The sequence below is a fragment of the Leuresthes tenuis genome, unplaced genomic scaffold (genome assembly GCF_036924035.1).
Source record: "Leuresthes tenuis unplaced genomic scaffold, fLeuTen1.0.hap1 SCAF_6, whole genome shotgun sequence".
In the NCBI taxonomy this organism is placed as follows: Eukaryota; Metazoa; Chordata; class Actinopteri; order Atheriniformes; family Atherinopsidae; genus Leuresthes; species Leuresthes tenuis.
This window is the reverse complement of record NW_027325360.1, coordinates 2446517-2469616: the sequence shown is the minus strand read 5'-3', so window position 1 is coordinate 2469616 and position 23100 is coordinate 2446517. Positions and strand designations below refer to the sequence as shown.

The 23100-nt window shown below is 40.2% G+C and overlaps 2 protein-coding genes across 2 annotated transcripts in view; one reads left to right on the top strand and one right to left on the bottom strand.

The window, feature by feature from the left end:
- adgrd2 (adhesion G protein-coupled receptor D2) overlaps window positions 1-1826 on the top strand; it is a 55045-nt gene extending 53219 nt beyond the window's left edge. The window contains exon 26 of the mRNA XM_072387213.1: window positions 236-1826. Coding sequence (XP_072243314.1) covers window positions 236-243 — 8 coding nt within the window. The 3' untranslated portion in view covers window positions 244-1826. The remainder of the gene's footprint in view (window positions 1-235) is intronic.
- LOC140309376 (nuclear receptor subfamily 5 group A member 2-like) lies at window positions 1807-22870 on the bottom strand. Its single transcript, XM_072387214.1, has 7 exons — window positions 22761-22870; window positions 21302-21420; window positions 20850-20991; window positions 19708-20363; window positions 10928-11047; window positions 9002-9149; window positions 1807-4482 (listed from the first exon to the last, which is right to left on the bottom strand). Exons 1-7 carry the CDS (start codon window positions 22780-22782, stop codon window positions 4229-4231), a joined length of 1461 nt encoding a protein of 486 aa, XP_072243315.1. The 5' UTR covers window positions 22783-22870; the 3' UTR covers window positions 1807-4228.
- Window positions 22871-23100: the final 230 nt, after the last annotated feature.

The following is a 23100-nucleotide window of genomic DNA, read 5'->3' as shown; positions in this document are numbered from 1 at the left end:
CAGACAAAGCACAAGTTCATTTCCTTAATCAGGGAAAGACAGCGGTGGCCATTCACACCATCGGCCATTAACCACTCCAACACCTGCTCACTCTCACTCAGCCTTTCACTACCCCCCCTTCTTCTTCTTCTTCTTCTGTTCTCCTTTGTACACAAACACGCCTGCAACGCAAAAAGCAGGAAACGTCAGAGCGAGCCCGGAGTCACTGCTAATGCTTCCACTTTATCTCAAACAGGTTGTTGAACTGCAAATGGAGTGGATCCTGTCCTCAACCGCCGCACTCTGAAGGAAAATGGACCTGTATGCTGGAGAGAGAGCCTGAGGGAAAGATGGAGCTCCGTGGACCAGATCAGCACTGCACCAAGCACACACTCTGTAATATAAGTGGTGTGTAGATTTAAATCCCAGCTCTGCTAAACGATGCTCGTTTAGAGCCTGAACCCAGTCACTTCGAAAGTGTTTTCAGATTCGTAGCTTTGCTTCAAACTCGCCTTATTTCTGAGGATTCCTGTCAGTTTCGACTTGATTGCAGTAATCAGTGGGCAGCTTCGTGCGCTGTGGCGTGGAAACTTGAAGCTGACAACAAGACTTCCACTGAGAAAGGAAGCATCCAGAGGCTACATTTACCAAGGGAAAAGTCTTCAGGGGATTTCAAAGAAAATCATCAGCATATTCCCAGCATTGAAGAGAATTTAATTCATTTCCAAACATGTCTGGAGAAGATCTGTGTGCCCTCGCATTAAATACAGTTTTCACAGCTAAAGGGACCTTTCAGTCACACCACACACCACTTTTAAGTCCTTTTTTTGCTTGTTTCTGCCATCAGGAGATGACTTTTAAAAGTCAAAGTCCAGATTACTCTGTGCAGTAGAGCAGAAATGCAATTCATTTATTCCAGTGAAGCCTTCTGCCTTCAGAAAATTGCATCTAAATACGTACAAGATGGAGGTATCATAGCTGGAGTCGTGGTAAACTAACCTTTTAATCATTTTCTTTTACTTTTAATGACAGCTTTAGCTATTAACTCGCACCTATAAAGTCATTTTAATCACAAGGTATCGCTCCTCTCTTTCTTCTTTTTCTTTTTGTAATATAAGATCTCAACATTAAACACAGTTAAACATTCTGGAAATGCCTTCTTCTTCTAAATGAATGCATCCAAACGCGTCAGAGCTGGACTTTTCATTCCTCCGTCCTCCTCTTTGATGTAAATAATCTTTGTGCCGTAAAATAAGACGCGTCCAGCAGAATGAATGAACGCGGCAGAAATGGCTGCCTTATTGCCAGCCGTTGCCATTTTGACGCTCCCAGTCTTTCTCTCTGCAGTGCTCCCACATCTGGAGGCACTGCAGCCTGCTTTCAACCTGAATAAGAGTGCATACGATGCCATTCTGTGTGACTCGGTGGTAACACAGCAGCCGATGTAGATCTTGATGTTAAAGTCATGGTACCGTTGATGTTAGAGGTTTCGTTAGACTTGGTGTCCTCAACATGACCCGCATGATCTATTTTTAGACATTTACAGTATGTAGATGAAGATTTGAGGAACAAAGAAACATGAAATGTAGCTGCTGATGAGAATGTGAATAAAAGATGACAAAGATATGTTCAATTTTGGGTAAACTGCATATCTCACATTGTGCCTGTTTAAAATATATGCTGTTTAAATGTCTAGGATAGATTGTTTCTGCATTGAGACGAGGCTCAAGCCTGTGACTGCTGTGTTTAACTGTGTAAATATGAGCTCTGCATGTGTGCAAGTGATCAACAACAGCCAGGACACAATTGGAGCTTTATTTCATTGGATTTTACTGGTTCGATGCTATTACAATAAAATATATCTTAAGAAAAGAAAATGTTTTGGTCATTTTTGTCTTTTGGGAGAAAAGCGTTTCACTTGAAGATGAACAGACTGTCAACTCACAGGAAAAAGGAAGAAACTAAGAGCAGAAACAAAGAAACAAATACCAAGAAAATCAGTTCCACAACATAAAGCAGATAACTTCTATGTTGAAATGTATCTTCGTATTGTAGTAGATATTCACTTCACAACATAAATACACTGTACAGAGTAATAACACACAGCTGTCTCAACTGGAAAACCAAGGCGCGCATGTGTGTGTGTGTGTGTGTGTTCAGGCAGACATTGAGTTAAGGCAGGCGGAGTGATTGTCTACGACACCTTGAAATGGCAAACGAGGACTAATTGAACATGGCCACAGTGAGGAAGTTGCACTATTTTGTGTGTGTTTCCGCTGCTTCTGCTGAGGATGATTCTGATTTAAAGAGGGTTTTAAATCGAAACGCAGCAAGTGCCGCAGCTGATCGCCGACCAGACAAGGTTCTGATAGGTTGAAATGGGCTGATAAGGCCTGCCATGTTCTGCACTGACTGTCTCATATCAGTTCAAGCTTAACAGTGCAAAGTTACAATGACCTGGGATGGTTACACCCTGACACAAGCAAAGTTCTGGAGTTAAAATATATGTCCATTGATTGGATTGTTTAGAATGAAAATCCACAGCTCTGGATGCTGCACTAATAACGTCATTTTTTAAAAGTTGTGCCCATTTTTTGCTACCCTTTTGCTATCTTCCCTCATTGCACAACATTTCTGGACAAGAACCTCCACCAAAGCCGAATAAAACACATCCTAGATCCAATAAAACATTGTAAACAGAAATCACTGACTACAAAATTTCATTTGTTCTCCTTCTTTGTGCCAATTGAAACTTGATTGGTTGGGCTAACATTTTTTATGTCATATAGAGTTTTTGGTCATATTTTCCCTATTATCCTGAACTCCTCAGAGTTTTAAAATCATATCTTTAAGAGCCAAAATGCCAACTGAGTCCCATTAATAGGCTAATGTAACGCACCATCCTGCTAACATATATGCTGGCCTGAACTTACACAGCAGACCAAATGTTTAGTCTGTGAGGATTAAATCCTCAGAGGAACATGTTGCTGTTTTTGGTCTTTCTATAGGATGCAGAAAAGGGGTTAAAAAGTGTTGTCTTCACCTCCCTGATGAGGCCATCTCTGATCCACAGTTCAGTGAATTTAAAAGCGACACATTCAAGAAAGAAAGCAGTTTTCTTCCGGAGACAGTCCACCTAATTCATTTAAAAGTCCACATGTGTGTCTCTCCTTCCCTGTGTAACCATAAAAAAATAAGGACACGCTTTACAGATCCTTCCTCCAGGTTTTCACATTTTAGATTAAAAAAAGAAAACTGCTCGCTTTGTTTTTCATCTAAATGCATGAATTATCCCTCTTTTTCAGCTCATTGAATGCAGCAAATCATTGTCATGCATACCTCTTCGCCTCTATACTGGATTCTATTTTATATTTAATTGACTTTCCTTTACAGCCCCTCTCCGCCTTACAATCTCAGTTTTTTTGCTGACTGTTCGGTATTCACCTTGAAAGGAATATTTCACAAAGACGTCTTTTTGATTAGTCACCTAAAAAAAAAACCCCATAAAGCTTTTTATATTGAGGTTTTCTGTAAGACAATAAGTGCAGTTTCATCTATTCTGACAAGATGAGTGTCGCGTTATCCTGCAGTAAAGATTTAGGATCAGTTTTGCACCTGAAACTGTTTCATTAAGCTGTTATTTGTCGCTTGTTGTGATATAATTTCTGAAAAGAGACTACAAAATTTAGAGTATAAAAGTGCAGATACTCAGCAAATAATCTCACCCTCTAAACACCAGATTTCACGACCAAAGTTCAGTCAAAGTGGCAGTGGGAAGTGTTCTGCTGTAAATATTACAAACTAAAGCAGGTAACATTACACTACATTTACCTGGACAACATATTTAAATGACACTGGTATAAGTTGGAGCTTCTTTCTCCAAATTTAGACTTGGCAGCTCTGTGGAATGTAGGAAATCGTGTCTGCAATGTTGTTTATATTTAGTCAAAAATGATTTAATGTAACCCCACCCAAAGATCCAATTTTAGATAGTAGAAAATCCAGTTTATAAAGGTCACATTAAAGTAGCTGTGCAGGATATGAAAACAGTAACATTCAAATTCTTTAAACTATCTTGCTCTGTAGAACATCTTCTTCCTTCCAACTCCAACAAAAGCCCTAACAAAGACATGGCAGTGTGAGCTTGTGTCTTTGATTTTTCCATCTTTACACACTTTCCCTTCCACACACACACATTCTCACTTAGATATACAACACATGATGGCAGAACACTGTGTGTGTGTGTGCCTCACACACACGCTCTCTTAGCATGCAGCATCTCAATGAGCAGGTTGTTGCAGGGCACCTCTCCGCTCAGATGCATGTAGCAAAGGTAGTCCTCGGCCTGCGTGCTGAGGGAGCGCAGCTCTGGAAGCCGGACCACCAGCTGACTGAACTTGTCCTGGAACTGAGGGTAGGTGGACAGGGTGTACTCCAGCAGAGCGCCGTTCACCTGCTCCTGGACACCCTCCACAAACGCCTGGTTCTCCAGCAGCTTTACATCTGCAAAAACGCAGGAAAAGAAGGTGACCATGAAGCAGTGAGGGGGGGGGATAAGTGTCGGCAGGTGGTGGAAGTCAGCGTGTGGTCCGTGAAGGTGAGGCCGGTTTATTTAGCACAATTCAACGAGAAGGTGCTTTACAGAGACATTACAACAGAGGAAATAAAAAGCATGATTTAAAATTTAAACAAAAGAAAGAAATAAGAACAATAGATAAAATCAGGAGTTAAAATATGATTCAGTTTTGAAACTCAAGCTTATTCAAATGCAGCTGAAAATAGATGAAAAGAAAGCAGCCCGACTTTCTAGAGTGAAGAAAAGGGTCAATTTGCTTTCAAATTAAGCTCTTCTTCTGAAATCTTCTATAGACAGAACTCTAGGAAAAAAAGTCAAATTAAAACATATGTATGTCCAGATTTTGGTGTAAATTCTCAAAAGACCCAGGTCATAATCCAAAGTGCTAGAAAAGGCAAGGAAAGTTTATTTGTGCGGCACAATTCAACGAGAAGGTGACTCAAAGTGCTTTACAGAGACATTAAAACAGAAGAAATAAAAAGCATGATTTAAAATTTAAACAAAAGAAAGAAATAAGAACAATAGATAAAATCAGGAGTTAAAATCTGAGTCCGTTTTGAAACTCAAGCTTATTCAAATGCAGCTGAAAATAGATGTTTCTTCAACCTGGACTTAAATCCTGAGAGTTTCAGCTGATCTGAGGCTTTCTGGGAGTTTGTTCCAGACATGTGGAGCATAGAAGCTGAATGCAGCTTCTCCAGGTCTGGTTCTGACTCTGGGAACTGATAAAGAACCGGATCCAGATGACCTGAGGGGTCTGGGAGGTTCATAGTGGGTCAGGAGGTCACTGATGCATTTTGGACCATTCAGAGCTTTATAGAGCAGCATCAGAACTTTAAAGTCTATCCTCTGATGGACCGGCATCAGAACTTTAAAGTCTATCCTCTGATGGACCGGCAGCCGGTGGAAAGACCTCACAGCTGGACTGATGTGCTCCACTTTTAGTGAGGACTCGAGCAGCTGAGTTCTGGAGGAGCTGCAGGAGTCTGACTGACTTTTTAGGTAGACCCATAAAGAAGGGTCACAAAATCCCACTGGACATTTTTGGAAACTATTGTTTCCAAATGCATCTATGTATCAGAACTCATTTAAACTAGCAGGATCTAAAGAGAGACTTTAATTGTTTTAAATGGAAACAAACGCAAATGTACATTTGGATTTTAATGGGTCAAAGGCTCACATTGCATAAAAGAAAACAAGTAAAAACTGAGATGATTTGGTGTAATTTTAAGTGTAATTCATGACATGTAGTTCCCAATATCACTGAGCTTCTATGCAACCTGATGTGCACCAACTCAAATGTAACTCAATATATTGTCCAACTTGTCAGACACTTATTTACAAGCTCCTCATGTCAGTTTTCAACACCAAGAGTCGGTTCTGATGCACATATCTGGTGCTGCAGGAGTAAACTGCAGCAAGAAAAGGCAATTCTGCAGCGATTAATGGAGAAGGACACCCAACTTCCAAGAGTGGGACTCTGGTTTGAGTCTGATGGTTAAATTACTTGATTAAGGTGTAAAAAAAAAAAGGCTTTGAAATGCAAAACATGCATTTTGTTTTTGCTAAAAGTTCCAAAATCAAACCTTTTCAATAGAAGCTCAGGAAACCCTGCACTTTGGGAGTCTCTTCATTCAAAACATACTGGTGTGGAGCTGGATGTTGCATCATAACTGCTGGGATTTGTCCAGCTGATGAGTTGCATTTACACGCCATGCCCATTTTCTCAGTTTGTGAAACAAAATGAATGAATATCACAGGCTGCTAACACAATGCTAACACAATGCTAACACAATAAAGCTCTGCCAGGCATTTAATGGTCATACACAGAACCTTCCCTCTTTCATGTGTTGCTGTGATTTTAGTAAAAAATAACTGCTGTTAAACAGTTGTTCCTCCCACAAACTTTTTTTATCAGTCGCCATTGTTTGAAGTCGCTGCACAGAGACCCAGCTGCTAGCTTGAGATTATTTGGGAGTGTAGCTGCAGACGGACACAGTCGCACAGGTTTAAGTGCTCACAGTGGCACAGATCACTTTATTTCTCATAAAACAAGCTTTACAAAACTGAAGCCTTCTCTTTTGGTCATCCTGATCAGACTAATGCTCCCTACACACCAGAAGACTGAGAAAAGACTTGGAAAAGACTCTGAAAGACTATCAGCTCACATCTAAAGACTAATAATTTAGAGTTTTACTGAAGAATCTTGTAGGGTCATTTATTTATTTACAAGACTACAACTGGATTTTTTTTATTTTTTCCCATCATGCTCAGCAGAAGTTTTACAAACATGGAGGAGAAGCAGCTTCTAGCTGCAGCTGCTCTGGTCTGTGCAGTGGTTTGTAGTGAAAAACCCAACAAAAAGAAGAGAAAACGCCACAGAATATGGGCACAGATGGTCCATTTTCACCTGCTGGTCACTCGTTCTTCTACCTCCGCCGACATGTTTGTTGTTGACTGTCTGCTTTACTGATGGTAAAGTGATGGTGTTACTGCGACCTGCGATAATATTAAACACGTTTGATATGATCTGAAGCCCAAAACCAGGGAGAGACTGCAGATTACCACCTTAAATTTAACGCAGATTACCACCTTAAACTTAACAATCGAGATGACGGGAGCACTGAGACTCCAGTTAGACTCCAGTTAGACTCCAGTTAGACTCCTGAAGACTCCAGTTAGACTCCAGTTAGACTCCAGTTAGACTCCAGTTAGACTCCAGTTAGACTCCTAAAGACTCCTAAAGACTCCTAAAGACTCCAGTTAGACTCCTAAAGGCTCCAGTTAGACTCCTAAAGACTCCAGTTAGACTCCTAAAGACTCAGTTAGACTCCTAAAGACTCCAGTTAGACTCCTAAAGGCTCCAGTTAGACTCCTAAAGACTCCAGTGAGACTCCTAAAGGCTCCAGTTAGACTCCTAAAGACTCCTAAAGACTCCTAAAGACTCCAGTTAGACTCCAGTTAGACTCCAGTTAGACTCCAGTTAGACTCCTAAAGGCTCCAGTTAGACTCCTAAAGACTCCAGTTAGACTCCTAAAGACTCCTAAAGACTCCAGTTAGACTCCTAAAGACTCCAGTTAGACTCCTAAAGACTCCAGTTAGACTCCTAAAGACTCCAGTTAGACTCCTAAAGACTCAGTTTTTAGTTTAATCCTTTGGTGTGAGCCCAGCATAAGACAAATTAATGTGATATCAGGCCTTACTTTTCTGAAAACTGAAGCCTTTTCATGACTTCTGAGCCAAACTTCATGTAGCTGTGAGATACATTGAATAAATTATAGATTAGATTTCCATATTTACACCTTAAATTGGCACAAATAGATGTTTTTTTCTGTTGTTTGTTTCTTTATTTTCCAAATTTGTAAAGAAAATACAGTTGCATTAAAATAAAGCCAGAGTTGCATTTAAGATTTAGAGCATTTTGATTTAAAATTAAATCAAAATACGACTGAACATGCAGTCAGTTGAGCTATGGCATAAATGTTTGGGATTTCTTTTGCATTTAAAGTATCATGAGGTGTAAGGTGTGTGGGGGGGGTGCTGTCTATGTGTTTTTGTCTGTGTGTATGCATATGTGTGTGTGTCTGTGAGACAGTAGCCTAACCCTCTGCTTGAATAGCATTCAGCATCAGCTGAGTCCATCTCGGAGAATCTATTCACACAATAATTAAGTGTTTTGAGTCAATGTTCTGAATCATCTTTTCAAACTGCTTGAGGGCAATTAAATTACCCCCAACAAACCTGACTCTGAAGATGAAGCAGAGCAAGAGCGCGAGCAAAGCTGCTGCTGGCAAAGACAGCAAATATTTTCTGCGTAGGACAAGTGCTCTCCCTGCTCAAAAGCCCTTTGTTCCCTGCTTTGCAGCGCTAAACAGCAAACACTTCTGAGAATCTGGGCAAGCCACATCTATGCTCTCTCCATCTGCACACGCCGCTGCATGAATGTCGATCCAACTATCAAATGATAGACCCATCCATTACTCTTCTTTTGAATGCCATTAGTGGACAATGGATGAGGTTGTCTTTGTTAATGTTGGCTTTTGTCAAGCCAAGAAATTTAATTAAGTGAATTTATTTGAGGGGGAAAGGCCAGTTTGGAAAACACTTGTAACCTTATATTAATAGAAGCCGCAGATAATCTGCAATAATGGCATTTTTTCATTTGGATGTCAGTGTTGCTATTCAAATTCTGAGCTCCAACAAGTTGATTGATTTTTGCTGCAGCGATCCTTGTGAAGATGCAGCATCTGTTGGCTGCACTTATTGGTTTGTGCCTTTGAAAATGGAAAAAAATCTAAAAGAAACACATGGAAGTCTTTCCATTTCTGGAAATATCACAATTTCTCCGTTAAAATGAACGATGACCGTATTCTTTGCTCGAAACGTAATTCTTTTGTCCAGATTTGACTGGTTTCCTGCTGAAGTACAAACATGAAGCAGACTCACTGGGGTTGAACAGAAGGAGGAACTTCAGACAAGCGATCTCTCGGCGGTCGACCTGCAGCACCCGCAGCCTCGCTGCCAGCTCCTGACCTCTCTGGACCAGACTGGACAGAGTGGCCTCACCTTGCAGCAGGATGGATGACATTTCAACCTGCAACCACAGACAAACACTTATTTTCTACGTCCTGAAGCCCTTTTTTGTGCTTTATTTCTATCTTCTAGCACAGAAAAATGCACCCCACTGTGATTTATAGCTTCCTTGTGGAGTCCCTCAAGGTTCAGTGTGTGAGTTTCCTTCTTCAGTTTGTATATAAATCACATTACATGATTACAATGAATTGAATTCCAATTGGCTTGAATTGGACTATAGTATTTAACTAGTATTTATTTAGCCTTGAGATGACATTTGTTGTAATTTGGCGCTATATAAATAACTGAATGAATATATAACAGATTTATGTTATGTTAATATTTGAAACCAGTGAAATTATAGATCTTATGTTATAGATTATAAGATATTATAGATCATGTGGGAATTAAACTTGCCAAGATATCAGATTATATCAGATTAAAATAATACAATAACACAATAATAAACAATAAAACCCAACATTGTCAAGATAATATTTTGATATTCATATTAAATCTAAAAGATAACTCTGTTATTATTTAATACCATTAACTACTCGTGTGCTTTGTGTCTTTTCTGGTAAAAGAGTTTCAAATAAATCCAGGTCACTTTCATTATAATAATATAAACATTACAACAATATAATTATTTATAATTCATTTTTAATCACTGTTCAAACGACTTTATTATTGTGAAATTGTATGAAATTAAATTTCTTGTGTATCACTATTATGGCAAGAAATGTAATTATGTTGGACCTGACTTCTAGCATAAATAAAAAAGTTAATTATGATAATTAACTATATTAAATTAATTGATTCAAAAATGCAGAATCAAAGATTTCCAGAAGCAAAGATTTCCTGAAGCAACTCCTTCCTAAATGACTTTCTGTGAGTGAGAAAAGGGAAACACAGAAAATAGACACAAATATAATTTTCTAGCTGCCAAAGAGACCCATGAGAACTGTAAATAAAACCAAACTACTGACCATGAATTAACAATCCCTCTGCTTATAGTTTTCAAATCAGATTCTTAGAATAAATTACATGTATGGAGTGAAAATGAATTATTACTTGAAAGTATCCAAAGGCTTTAGTTAAAACTAAATGGTAAAAATCAAAGGTGAATTTAGTGTGTATAGCACCAACAACAGCTGGATTCTTTTCTTTTCTTTTCATGTTATCGTCTCTGTTATTGAGGTCAAATTAGCCTTTAGTTTTGAGAATACTGTCCAGCAGGTTCTTATGTTTAAAGTACAAAGTTACAGCCTCACAGCTGCCAGGATGCCATTGGTCAGAAATCAAATGCCAGCGTTATCTCAGAGCGGGAAGTGTAGGATGCTGTGTGGTTATTTCATTAGTTGTGTTTATGCAGGAGTTATATGAGACTAAAATAAAATTTAACGATAAAAACCTGTTTTTTTTTCTAAATTTCGTCAGCTTATAACGTTTTCAGGAGTTCATATTCTCAAACTTATCTAAAATAAATATATTCTGTCCATTTTGTAACCCTGTTTGTTATCAAAACTAACATTAATATCCAATCATTGCCATCAAAGATGCCATTAACACTGTTTAAATCCCCATTGTTTGGTGTTCTACCACTGCTTTAAGCTCGTATAAATCTCTCTAATGGGGCTCTCGTGTTCTTAGTTTGGACCTAAGAATAAACACATGAAAAGAAGAACAATACTACTAGGTTCAGCCCAGAGATTTGGCCCACTTTTTCAGCCACACTCTGAATGAAGTGCAGTGAAATTTCAGCCGCGCTCATGGGAAGTTGTGCGAGGGAGTTGTTACCTCCTGGCCAGTCACCAGCAGGATACTGTCTTCCTTTCCATGCTGCACTTGTCTGAAAATGTGATCCAGGACCAGAAGTTCAGACCAGCAGTTGTGGAGGAGCTTCATTTGATCCCCCACCTTCGGAAAATAAGAAATTTGGAGAGAAAAAAAAGCTTTTTAATCTGTGAAACCTGAAAATAATCATGACATAAAACACTTGAACATGTGGCAAAAACGGCTCGGTTGTAAAGGAAATTACCGTAGATGTTGGTGACCATAAAGCATGAAATGAAGGTTGTATTTACGTCCGTGTGTGTGTGTGTGTGTGTGTGTGTGTGTTCATGTCTTAAGTACATGTGCTCTTGCCATGTTTTCCCATTTTTGTGTATTTACGAGCACCGCCTGAGACCTTGTCAACCTGCAAACCTTAACATTCCCACTTTTCTCACTCGCATCTGCTCTGGGGGATGGGTGTCTTTTCAGACTGAGCCCGTTGTCACCCTCCACCCCCCCACCCCCCAGTGCAATACTGTTGGTAAAGTGAAGGACATGGTGGTCAGTAATCCTGTTGCCGCAGCTGTTAATAGGGCCAGACACACATTCATCTGACACGAGCTGACAGAATTACTGTTTATCTGAATGAAACTATATATCAATGGCAGAGAAGGACCAATCTTGTTGGCCACACTCATCTGTACAGCTGCGGCGGCGGGGGGCGGTATGTACAGTGATAAAGGAAGGGGTTAAGGAAGTAAGAGGTCTCAGCGACCTCCTGTGCTTCCTCTCCAAGAGGAGTTGGACACTGCCGCCAAAAAAAAATTGCTCAGAAAAAAACATGCTGGATACAGAGAGAAGGGCTTCATTTTGTTCCCTTCGTGGATTCTTATGTCAGAGTGAAACAGTCTCATCAGGTTATATGACTGGTATGTTTAAGCTAATTATTTTAAATGAAATGTCCTAAAAATCTCTTTTTGGAAGTATCAACAAGGAAGTAAACGTGACGGTGTCACTAAATCTCACAAAAGAAGTAATGTTTTTCACGTTTATTTAAAAATAAGCATACACATGGTTTTATTTATACTAAGCTTAAGCATATTTTAGATTATCCCAGAAATTAACTTTCCATTTTTCTTGCTACTAAGAGCAAGAAAAGTAAAAAAAAAACACTTTTTTTTTTGGAATATCGTAAATATGCGTAAAACAAAGTATGAGGATGTTACACCTTGGAAATTGGGTAATTTTACACCTTTTTTGACTGTTTTACAAAATGCAAAACATAGGCATGATGCAGTTCACTTTAAGATATTCTGGTGTTGACTGTGTTCGATGGTAACAAATAATGCTGGAAAGTTCTTTTATTTCCTCACAAAATAATCGTGTTTTGCCTGATTCAGCAGTAATAATTTATCAATAATATTTACCATTTTACCACAATAACGATTCTATTGTAATATCAATACAAACATTGAAATTCAGCATATTGGTGTCATACTCAGCTGCAGCTACAGCTTCAGCCATCTGCTTCACCTGCTGGAAATTAAACGTGAACATGCTTCACAAATTTGGTGGAAGCTTCAAACTCACACATGACCTCCAAAAGAGTCTCTTATTTTGGTTAATGTGGAGTTGGATTCTTTTTATGGATTATTTTTAACAATTGTGACAAAGAGCATGTGACATTCAACTACATTCATTCAGCAGATGCTTTTACCCAAAGCAACAAGTGATGAACACACTGTATTTTATATATATATATCTATATAAATATTTAATATATATATCAGACCAGCAACCTTTGATATGATGGCCAGACAGTCCCTACATCCACTTCTTTTGGTTTTTTTTTTACTGCCATTTTGAATGATTTTGTCAATAATTTAATCTTTGAATTAGTTTAGATATTATCATTTTATGAAATTATATAATATAAATGTTAAAATTGTTTATATTTATCAATAAATACCATGACTTCACTATTACAACTTTTGCTTATAGTTATCTGGCCATTTCGGTTGTTTTTTTTAGATATTACTGAAAGCAAACGTTCAAAGTTCTTTTCTTCACATTTTGAGTGCAATTAAATTGCCCAAAAATGTAAAAAAACAAAGCCTAATATTAAGGGATAGCTGTTAAAGCCAGTGTTTTCCATGGATAGCTGTTAAAGCCAGTGTTTTCCATGGATAGCTGTTAAAGCCAGTGTTTTCCACGGATAGCAGTTAAAGCCAGTGTTTTCCATGGATAGCTGTTAAAGCCAGTGTTTTCCGTGGATAGCTGTTAAAGCCAGTGTTTTCCACGGATAGCAGTTAAAGCCAGTGTTTTCCATGGATAGCTGTTAAAGCCAGTGTTTTCCATGGATAGCTGTTAAAGCCAGTGTCTTCCATGGATAGCTGTTAAAGCCAGTGTTTTCCATGGATAGCTGTTAAAGCCAGTGTCTTCCATGGATAGCTTTTAAAGCCAGTGTTTTCCATGGATAGCTGTTAAAGCCAGTGTCTTCCATGGATAGCTGTTAAAGCCAGTGTTTTCCGTGGATAGCTGTTAAAGCCAGTGTTTTCCATGGATAGCTGTTAAAGCCAGTGTTTTCCACAGATAGCTGTTAAAGCCAGTGTCTTCCATGGATAGCTGTTAAAGCCAGTGTTTTCCGTGGATAGCTGTTAAAGCCAGTGTTTTCCACGGATAGCTGTTAAAGCCAGTGTCTTCCACGGATAGCTGTTAAAGCCAGTGTTTTCCACGGATAGCTTTTAAAGCCAGTGTTTTCCACGGATAGCTGTTAAAGCCAGTGTCTTCCACGGATAGCTGTTAAAGCCAGTGTTTTAAACGGATAGCTGTTAAAGCCAGTGTCTTCCATGGATAGCTGTTAAAGCCAGTGTCTTCCATGGATAGCCGTTAAAGCCAGTGTTTTCCATGGATAGCTGTTAAAGCCAGTGTTTTCCATGGATAGCCGTTAAAGCCAGTGTTTTCCATGGATAGCCGTTAAAGCCAGTGTTTTCCATGGATAGCTGTTAAAGCCAGTGTCTTCCACGGATAGCTGTTAAAGCCAGTGTTTTCCACGGATAGCTGTTAAAGCCAGTGTTTTCCACGGATAGCTGTTAAAGCCAGTGTTTTCCACGGATAGCTTTTAAAGCCAGTGTCTTCCAGGGATAGCTGTTAAAGCCAGTGTTTTCCATGGATAGCCGTTAAAGCCAGTGTTTTCCATGGATAGCCGTTAAAGCCAGTGTTTTCCATGGATAGCTGTTAAAGCCAGTGTCTTCCATGGATAGCCGTTAAAGCCAGTGTTTTCCACGGATAGCTGTTAAAGCCAGTGTCTTCCATGGATAGCTGTTAAAGCCAGTGTTTTCCACGGATAGCTGTTAAAGCCAGTGTTTTCCATGGATAGCTGTTAAAGCCAGTGTTTTCCATGGATAGCCGTTAAAGCCAGTGTTTTCCACGGATAGCTGTTAAAGCCAGTGTTTTCCATGGATAGCTGTTAAAGCCAGTGTCTTCCATGGATAGCTGTTAAAGCCAGTGTTTTCCACGGATAGCCGTTAAAGCCAGTGTTTTCCATGGATAGCCGTTAAAGCCAGTGTTTTCCACGGATAGCTGTTAAAGCCAGTGTCTTCCATGGATAGCTGTTAAAGCCAGTGTTTTCCACGGATAGCTGTTAAAGCCAGTGTTTTCCATGGATAGCTGTTAAAGCCAGTGTCTTCCATGGATAGCTGTTAAAGCCAGTGTTTTCCACGGATAGCTGTTAAAGCCAGTGTTTTCCATGGATAGCTGTTAAAGCCAGTGTCTTCCATGGATAGCTGTTAAAGCCAGTGTTTTCCACGGATAGCCGTTAAAGCCAGTGTTTTCCATGGATAGCCGTTAAAGCCAGTGTTTTCCATGGATAGCTGTTAAAGCCAGTGTCTTCCATGGATAGCTGTTAAAGCCAGTGTTTTCCACGGATAGCTGTTAAAGCCAGTGTTTTCCATGGATAGCCGTTAAAGCCAGTGTTTTCCATGGATAGCCGTTAAAGCCAGTGTTTTCCATGGATAGCTGTTAAAGCCAGTGTTTTCCATGGATAGCTGTTAAAGCCAGTGTTTTCCACGGATAGCTTTTAAAGCCAGTGTCTTCCAGGGATAGCTGTTAAAGCCAGTGTTTTCCATGGATAGCCGTTAAAGCCAGTGTTTTCCATGGATAGCTGTTAAAGCCAGTGTTTTCCATGGATAGCTGTTAAAGCCAGTGTTTTCCATGGATAGCTGTTAAAGCCAGTGTTTTCCATGGATAGCTGTTAAAGCCAGTGTTTTCCATGGATAGCTGTTAAAGCCAGTGTCTTCCATGGATAGTTGTTAAAGCCAGTGTCTTCCACGGATAGCTGTTAAAGCCAGTGTTTTCCACGGATAGCTGTTAAAACCAGTGTTTTCCACGGATAGCTTTTAAAGCCAGTGTCTTCCATGGTTAGCCGTTACATTTTCAGCTGCAGTGGCCAATGTTGTTACAGACATTTCTTATCAGCCAAAAGTACGACTTTGGTGACTTTGGATCAGATTCGTTTCAACCTTTAAAGTCACTTTTGTTTCAAACAAAGTAACAAAAAAAAAACTGGAATCTGCTTGCTAAGAGCAAGAATTGGTGTCACTGATCTTTACACACTTGCCATGTTTGCTAACCAAATCAATTCCTTATATTGTGAATGGAGATATAAAGGGTGTTGTGACTGTTTTTAAGCCAAGCGTGAAATATGCTTGGCTTTCATTGTTGGTGTGTTCAGTGCATGCTGCAGTAAGATTCTGACTCTTAGGAAAGTAGCTCAGACAGAGAAATGGTTGCTAATCAGTCACATAAACAGAGGCAATGACTGGAGACAAAGATGAATAACTGGATAAAATGTAAAACTTTCTATATCCATAGTGAACAGATAATGACTAATAGACACAGAGAATACTCTGGAAAGAGCAAGCCATCTGCAGACTAGCAACTCCCTAACCCTGACATCAGCATTTGCATATCAGCCAAAGCATTGTTCTTCTTCTTCGAGAATTATATTTGCTGTTTAAAATAATTAAAAAAGCTTTCACAGCTATCTTTTTGTAACATGTAACTTCAAAAATATGTCACGCATGTCTTTGAGTCAGACGGCTCAGACATGTGACTGTTAAATCGAACCTCTAAAGTCACCTCTGGCTGTAACTCCACATTTATGATATTCATTTTATGCACCTCTGCAGTATCTTCCATGTTCAGCAGGTGAATTGAAAGCCAAATACAAGACAAGATAAATGCCACCTCTGGGGAACTGCAGCAATCGATACCTCCCATTCTGCAAATAATTTAATAACAATGTAGGCAAGCACAGAGCAGAGCTGCAGCGAGAGCTGACATTCCCCTGTTATCGTCGGCATGGAATGTAATTATCCAGCCGAGGGAAACAGCTCTTTCAGCAGGAGGCTTTCTTGGCAAAATATGCATAGCTTTATTCTCACTGTCCAGTTTGGCTTTCTGCTGCTCTGCCTCTCAACAGAAATACATCAGATGTGTATGAAAGGAAGTTTTAAGGGAGGAAAAAAATCGCTATGATGAGAGAAATTGTTGGTTTACAAAAAAAAACTTCAATTGTGTTACAAGCAATCAATGAAGATGAAAAGCTTGAAATTATGGATGTTAATACTCTGTCTGCTACAACGAGCACATTTGATTTGTGCTATCAAGTGAACAAAATTACACAGAAAGCATGAAAGCAGTCAATAGCTTAAATTTGACATTATTCACAATATTCAAAGCAGAAGCTTTGGATCAATAGATTTAGTGAATATATATTGTATCTATTTAATGGAAACAACTCATAGATTCGTCTAATTTACCAAAGTGTTTTTGGGAAAGCATAAATATGTCATCTCCAGAGTCAAAGCCCTCTGCATAACCGTGGAAGCCTTTTGGCCGAACTATCACTGAAAGTAGTCATGAGCATCATTCCAGTGAAACATAGTTTATATAATGCATATCGAGACTTATAAAGCAGCAAGAGTAAAGCACAGAAACCTACCCAGAAATCACAAAGAGATCTCAACAATTGTGAAGGCACGACTGATGTATTTTTTTAAATAATAAGAGTTTTGTGCTTCACTTCCTGTCATCATTATTGCAACTGCAGTTGAAATAATAAACAACAAAATGCAACCCATCAGAAAAATATAAACCAATCAATTTGCACGATCATTACGTTGCCTGGGGCAACAGTCAGGAAGTTAGAGGATAGTCGTTCAACATATCCATCCATCCATTTTCCATACCCTCTTAATCCAACTATCCCAGCTGTCATTGGGCCTGAACAGGACACACAACCAACCAGGGCCAATTTAGAGTCCCCAATTAACCTGATGTGCATGTTTTAGCATCAACGTATTCCTGTGCATTATCATTTTCGTTCATTTTTTGGAGCTTCATATGTGTTCAATTTCTTGGGAACAAGAACTCATGGGTGACCCCCGTGCTCCTCTCCTGTCTGGTAACACAGAGATAAGCATCCCGCCAGCAGTCAGTATAAAGATACCTTGTTTTAAATGTGTGAGAAGATGCAACAAAAGCCATCACCACCACAATGCGAACTTTGTTTTTTTTTTTGAGACAAGCAGCATACAAAAGTAACTAAAAACACCAAATCTACTGGACATTCTGAGAAAACAAAAGCCAATCATATCTGCAGTCACTTACTTACTTTGGGTACACAGCTGGATGTTTTAGCATAAAAATACAGCTGCAAGCAGTCACCAGAAGGTCGGGTATTTCTATATGTTCAGTTGCCATGGGAACTCGATGTGACCATGCTAAAAGAGGGGCGCTGTGAGGGGAAATGTTGTTTTGTTTATTGCAACGTCATCCTCCATCGGTCAAATGACATATTTTTGATTTACCCTCAGGAATGCTGTTTGGTGCATGAAACAAAGGCTCAAATGTAATCTTTCTCTTTGTTTGGTTGGTTGCTAATTTTGCTTGACTGTTCACAGACAAACGCCTGAGTTTCAGTGTCAAAGAGCCATTTTGTGGCATCCAGTGTAAGACCTCCAGCCTAACGGTCAGGGAAATATTCGACACCAACAGCAAACAGGCCAGATCTCCACCGTAAAAGTGAAGTAGAGCCAAGATAACATCTCTGAAGATGTTAGGGTCACATGAATGAAGTTGGGCTTGGTCGCCACCTCTGAGCAACCCTCTACTCATAACAGCGTTGCCATGACGTCTGCTTCCCTCTTTTGACTCAGTTTCTGTCTGACTGTGTTAAAAAAGATGAAAAAGGTTTTAAACGTGTGTTAATCCCGTGGCTCGAAGCAGACGACGGCACCAATCAGAGCAGCAACACATCAGTGGCAGCAAAACTGCTCCAACTGTACCTGAGTAAATACAGTATCTTTGGTGAAAAGACACCAAGAAATCTCAGCAAATCCCATCAAGGCCAGATCCGACCTTTTGTTGTTAGTTAAACTGTTTAATTGGTTGAAGCAGTTTGACCGTGGCATGTTGACATGTTTGTTTGTGTGCACAGACAGATCATATCATGACTCACAGAGGCAAGAGAAAGTGATATTTTAGGCACGGTTGTGATGTCGGGCTGATTTGTCAAGAGAGCGTTACACCACTCGCAGAAGAAGGTGCAGCAGCAGCACAGAAAAACCACAACGACTGTATTGATTTCAATTTTCAGCAACGAAATCATCTAAAATGGGGCACAAACACTGTAAAACAATCACAGTGGAGGAACCGATAGATTGGGACCAATCACTATGCTTTGAGATGTTTCTGTGTGTGTGTGGGGGGGGGGGGGGGGGTTCATAAGCTTCTGTTCAGCAACAAGGAAATACAGCGAATGCCTGCCAGGAATAATCACCATCACAATGCTGAAAGTGTTCCAGCCAGAAGAGTTATTTCTCATGAGTTGGTCCGGCTTTATCATACGAGAACTGCAGCATGTGCTGAGCTTTCTGTGGCATTAACCGACAGAATGAAGAGAAATGTGCAGGAAAATCTCTTTTAATACATTTCTAATTATCATTTCCAAATACAGAGAATGTAAAATCGCTATGATTCAGCATAATATCATTTTAGCAATTTTAATAAATGTGTGGCTGCTTTTTTTTGCCTTAAAAGAAACTCTCGTTTCTGTTCTCTGCACATTTATTTTCAGGCTTTACAGCTGATGTCCAGCTGTTTGTCCTCTGAGCAGGAAGAGGAGAGGACACAAACCTCAACAAATCTGAATGCATTCATGGATTTGTTCTCAAGACCGTTTCATTACAGAAGCATGAAATAAGCCTTAGTTTAAAAAACCCTTTTAGTGAATACTAAAGAGGTTTTTTAAGCATGAAATAAGCCATTCCTTAATTTAAAAAACCTTTTTAGTGAATACTAAAAAGGCCGGTGTGTTTTTTGTTATTTCTTGTGGAATTGAAAGTAAAAAAAAAAAAAGAAAGTAATTGTGAAAACGTATTAATTCATTTTTTTCCGTTTCTTTTTTTGTGAAATTTAAGCTTTTTTCATATGTTAAAATCATAAGATTTTTGTTTTTTAATAATTTAATATGTAATAAACATAGTATAATGATAATAATAATGATAATAATAATAATAATAATAATAATAATAATAATAATAATAATAATAATAATAATAATAATAATAATAATAATAATAATAATAATAATAATTTTGTGCTTTGTAATAAGAATAAAATGAATCATTTCAGATTTTTTAAGAGCTGCAGAAAAGGCTTTAGAGCTGTGTTTTAACATCGCTATTTGCAGACAACACATGGCAGCTTGTGGGAGACAGAATGAGGAGTCCTGAACTCACCCTGAGCTCCTTGAAGAAGATGCAGCTCCGAGCCCATTCCACAATAGAGAAGAGGGTCTGGTCCGCCATGCGACACATGAGGCTGAAGGTGCTGGGCTTGTCCAGCCGGCCCCGTCCGCTCTGCTCCTGCTGCAGATGCGCGACAATCTTATTCTGCACCACCAGCTCGTCTGGGTCGCAGCGGAGCAGCTCCAGCACCAGCGGCGGCAGGCTCGGCGGCTGCGGCGAGGCCGAGGGGTACATGTCTGGGTAGGGGTATCCTGTCAGGGACTCGGGGGAGCTGGTGTAGTCAGGACACTCAGCTTTAATCGCCCTGTTGGGGAAGGCCGTGTACTGGTACTGCGGGTTGAGAGGCACGTGGGACTGCATGGCCATGCCCAAGGATGTGGGTGCATAGAGGTTGCCCTCATAGTCTGTGGGGGTGATGGAACTCGGGGTGGTGGGAAGCAGACTTTTGGAGATGGTAGGCAGTGTGTGCAAGGTGCCAGTAAAGCTGTAGTCAGTCTGCAGAGGAGAGGCCGGCGGAGGGGCTGCGTTCTCGAGCTTGAACCCGTTGGATCGTATCAAAGCCTTCTTCTGCTGCTTCAAGGCCCTGTCTCTCTTGTACATAGGGCCAAATTTATTCCTCCCCCCACGCATACGATCAGCACGCACCGCTATCACACAGGAGACAAGAGGTGAAAAACAGATTTACAGATGAAAAACCAGCTCAATTCTCAGCCAACATGGCAGACAGTCCTGCTCTGGAGTTTGAACTGTAACGAGCTCAGAAGTCTGGTTTCAGCAGCTATTCCCACAGAGTAAATAACAGCCATGTCGGTGGTTATTTCTGCTTCCCTTTTTAGGACTGAGAAGAATCCCCAGAGTCTGAGCAGCTCTACTCCTTCTTCCCTGGGGAGTCTCCAGGGTTTTATCAGTAAGTCAAGAATGTGTCCTTTTTTTTTTTTTTGCTACGGAAGCAGGTGCTTTCCTTTGGGTTGCTGTCTGGGAATTAATCTCATCCCATGTGTGTAGGAAACAACATGAAAGAATAATTCAAGCCTAAAGAGTTATTTCACCGCGGCACAGAAATCAAATGAAATTACTGCAACTGTAGCTTCATTAAATAAGCTTTGGGGTTATTATCTCCACTGCTGCTGTACCTTCCAGCCGCATCCCGACGTTGAGGCACTTCTGGAAGCGACAGAAAGGACACCTCTTCCTCTGGGTCTTGTCTATCTTACACTCCTGGTTTTCCGCACATGTGTACCTCTTGTTGTTCTGCACCGTCCTCTTGAAGAAGCCCTGAACAGAGGTAGAATAAATTCAGGGCACAGCAGGCTGACAGTAAATGACATTTAGATACAGAGAAGCCGGAATGAAACGTCGGGCCCAGACTCTGGATTTTCTCTATTTGCAACGTAGAAAAATAATAAAAAATAAAAAGCGGCGCAGTTTTTTTTTTTTTTTTAGCTCGACAGTGAAAACGGAACTTTTTCTTTTTCTTTTTTTTTTTTAATGCATCAATTCCACAAAGAAGAAGCATAATTCATGATGAAGTTGGCTTTGAGCAGCCTGCCATGGAGGCCCGGTTTGGGGCGGCCGCCTCGGTTACCTTGCAGCTCTCGCAGGTGAGCAGACCGTAGTGGTATCCGGACACTTTGTCTCCGCACACAGGACACAGTTCTTCCAGGTCATCGTCATATGTGTATTCCATTACCTTCAGAGTCACACCTGGCACACACACAGCGCACACGCACTATCATCAGCGCATTGGTAGAATAAAGACCAACAAAAAAAAGCTGTTTTACATCTTTCATTTAAAAAAGAAAGAACCAGATTTGGCTTTTTTTTTTACTCGTTTCATCCAAATTAAATTAGGATTATTTGGTGTCGTTTTTCACACTGAAACCTAATAAACAACTTAATGTCACACATTCACAAATAAAGCCAACAAAATAGTTCTTTAGCAGTTATTTAACATTTAATTGAAAAAAGTGAATAAATCGACATTGTGAACATGTGAATTTTTCTGGGCCTAATTTTCTGGGTCCATAGAAATATTTTATGGCCCTAAAATATCCGACAGTTCTTTACAATAACGCTTCAGATTTTACCCTCCTGTTCAGATGTTTTTTTTGTTTTTTTTTTAAACAGATAATCCTTTTTTTTTTACATTTATCCGACAGCTGATGAATTGAATTAACCTTCAACAAATGAGTTTTTATGGCTCAGTTCGGGTAAAAGATGGAATCACTCACCAATCCGCTTCACGTTTCGTATACAAATGCGGAAAGATGATCCGTTTTGTGTCGCTGAGTTCTGCTCGGTTTGGACCGGCGTCCGGTCGACGGAGCAGCGCGCGAACGAGCGTGAGAGGCCGGCTGCGTGCTCCCGACCTACCTTCCCGCAGACGACATTACGTTCGGATAGAAACTAGAAAGAAGAAGAAAAGGGAGGAGAAAAAGACGTAAAATAAAGAAGGTCATTACTGAAGGGAGGATGAGAGGAACCAGCGCGCGGGGACCGAGCGCGGGGCGCACGCACGCTGAAGCGACCCGCGGACTGTCGGAGGATGAGGGAGTGAGACCGCGCGCGTTTAAATTCAGCTGTGTGGAAATCTGAGGAGCAAACGGATAACAGCTATGATGCATTACAGTTATTAGTATTATTCTTATGTTATTAGCCTTATTTTTCATTATAATCATCATAATTATCAATGTTCAGTCAGTAATTATCAACGACTTTCACTTCTCTTTATTCCTATTTTCTTTTTCTAACTAGAATGCTAATTAAACTTCTACATTTTGGGGGGGTTGCTGGTAAAGTGCAGAGCTGGGGTTACAGCTCGTGCGCCAGTTATTGATCTCAGTGATTAAACCACAGGTTGGTGCTCTGATGCGCAACAGTTTCTATCGGAACCTTCGGCCCAGCGAGTATTTTCCGGATATTCCTGTTTGAAGCTTGTTGAGTTGACGCAACGATTTCTTGACCCAAACAAGTGAAAGAAATGAAAAAAGACACGCGCACCAAGGTCATGCGGGCTGTTAATGCAGAAGAGCGGACGGACTTACCGTGAGCCTTGTCTCCCAACATCTGAACAGCAGCCAGCCAGAGGTGATTGTCTGAATTTAAACCTGGAGGTTCTGAGCGTGTTGCTGCAGCCTTACATGGGCTGCGGAGGAGAACAAAATAAAAAAGGCCAATACAACTCCAGGTGGGAAGCCTGCTGTTTGGAACTGGGCTGCTCTGGGAGCCAGGAGGACCATTGACGAAGGGAGAATGAAACTCTTTTAGTCTGATCGCTATTTACTGTCCTTCCCTTATCACCAAAGTTAGGCTGCCTCGCAGCTATTGGTGGATGCGGAGTCACGTGACGGATGTTCGCTGCCTCTTCAGAGAAGAATGCCTGGT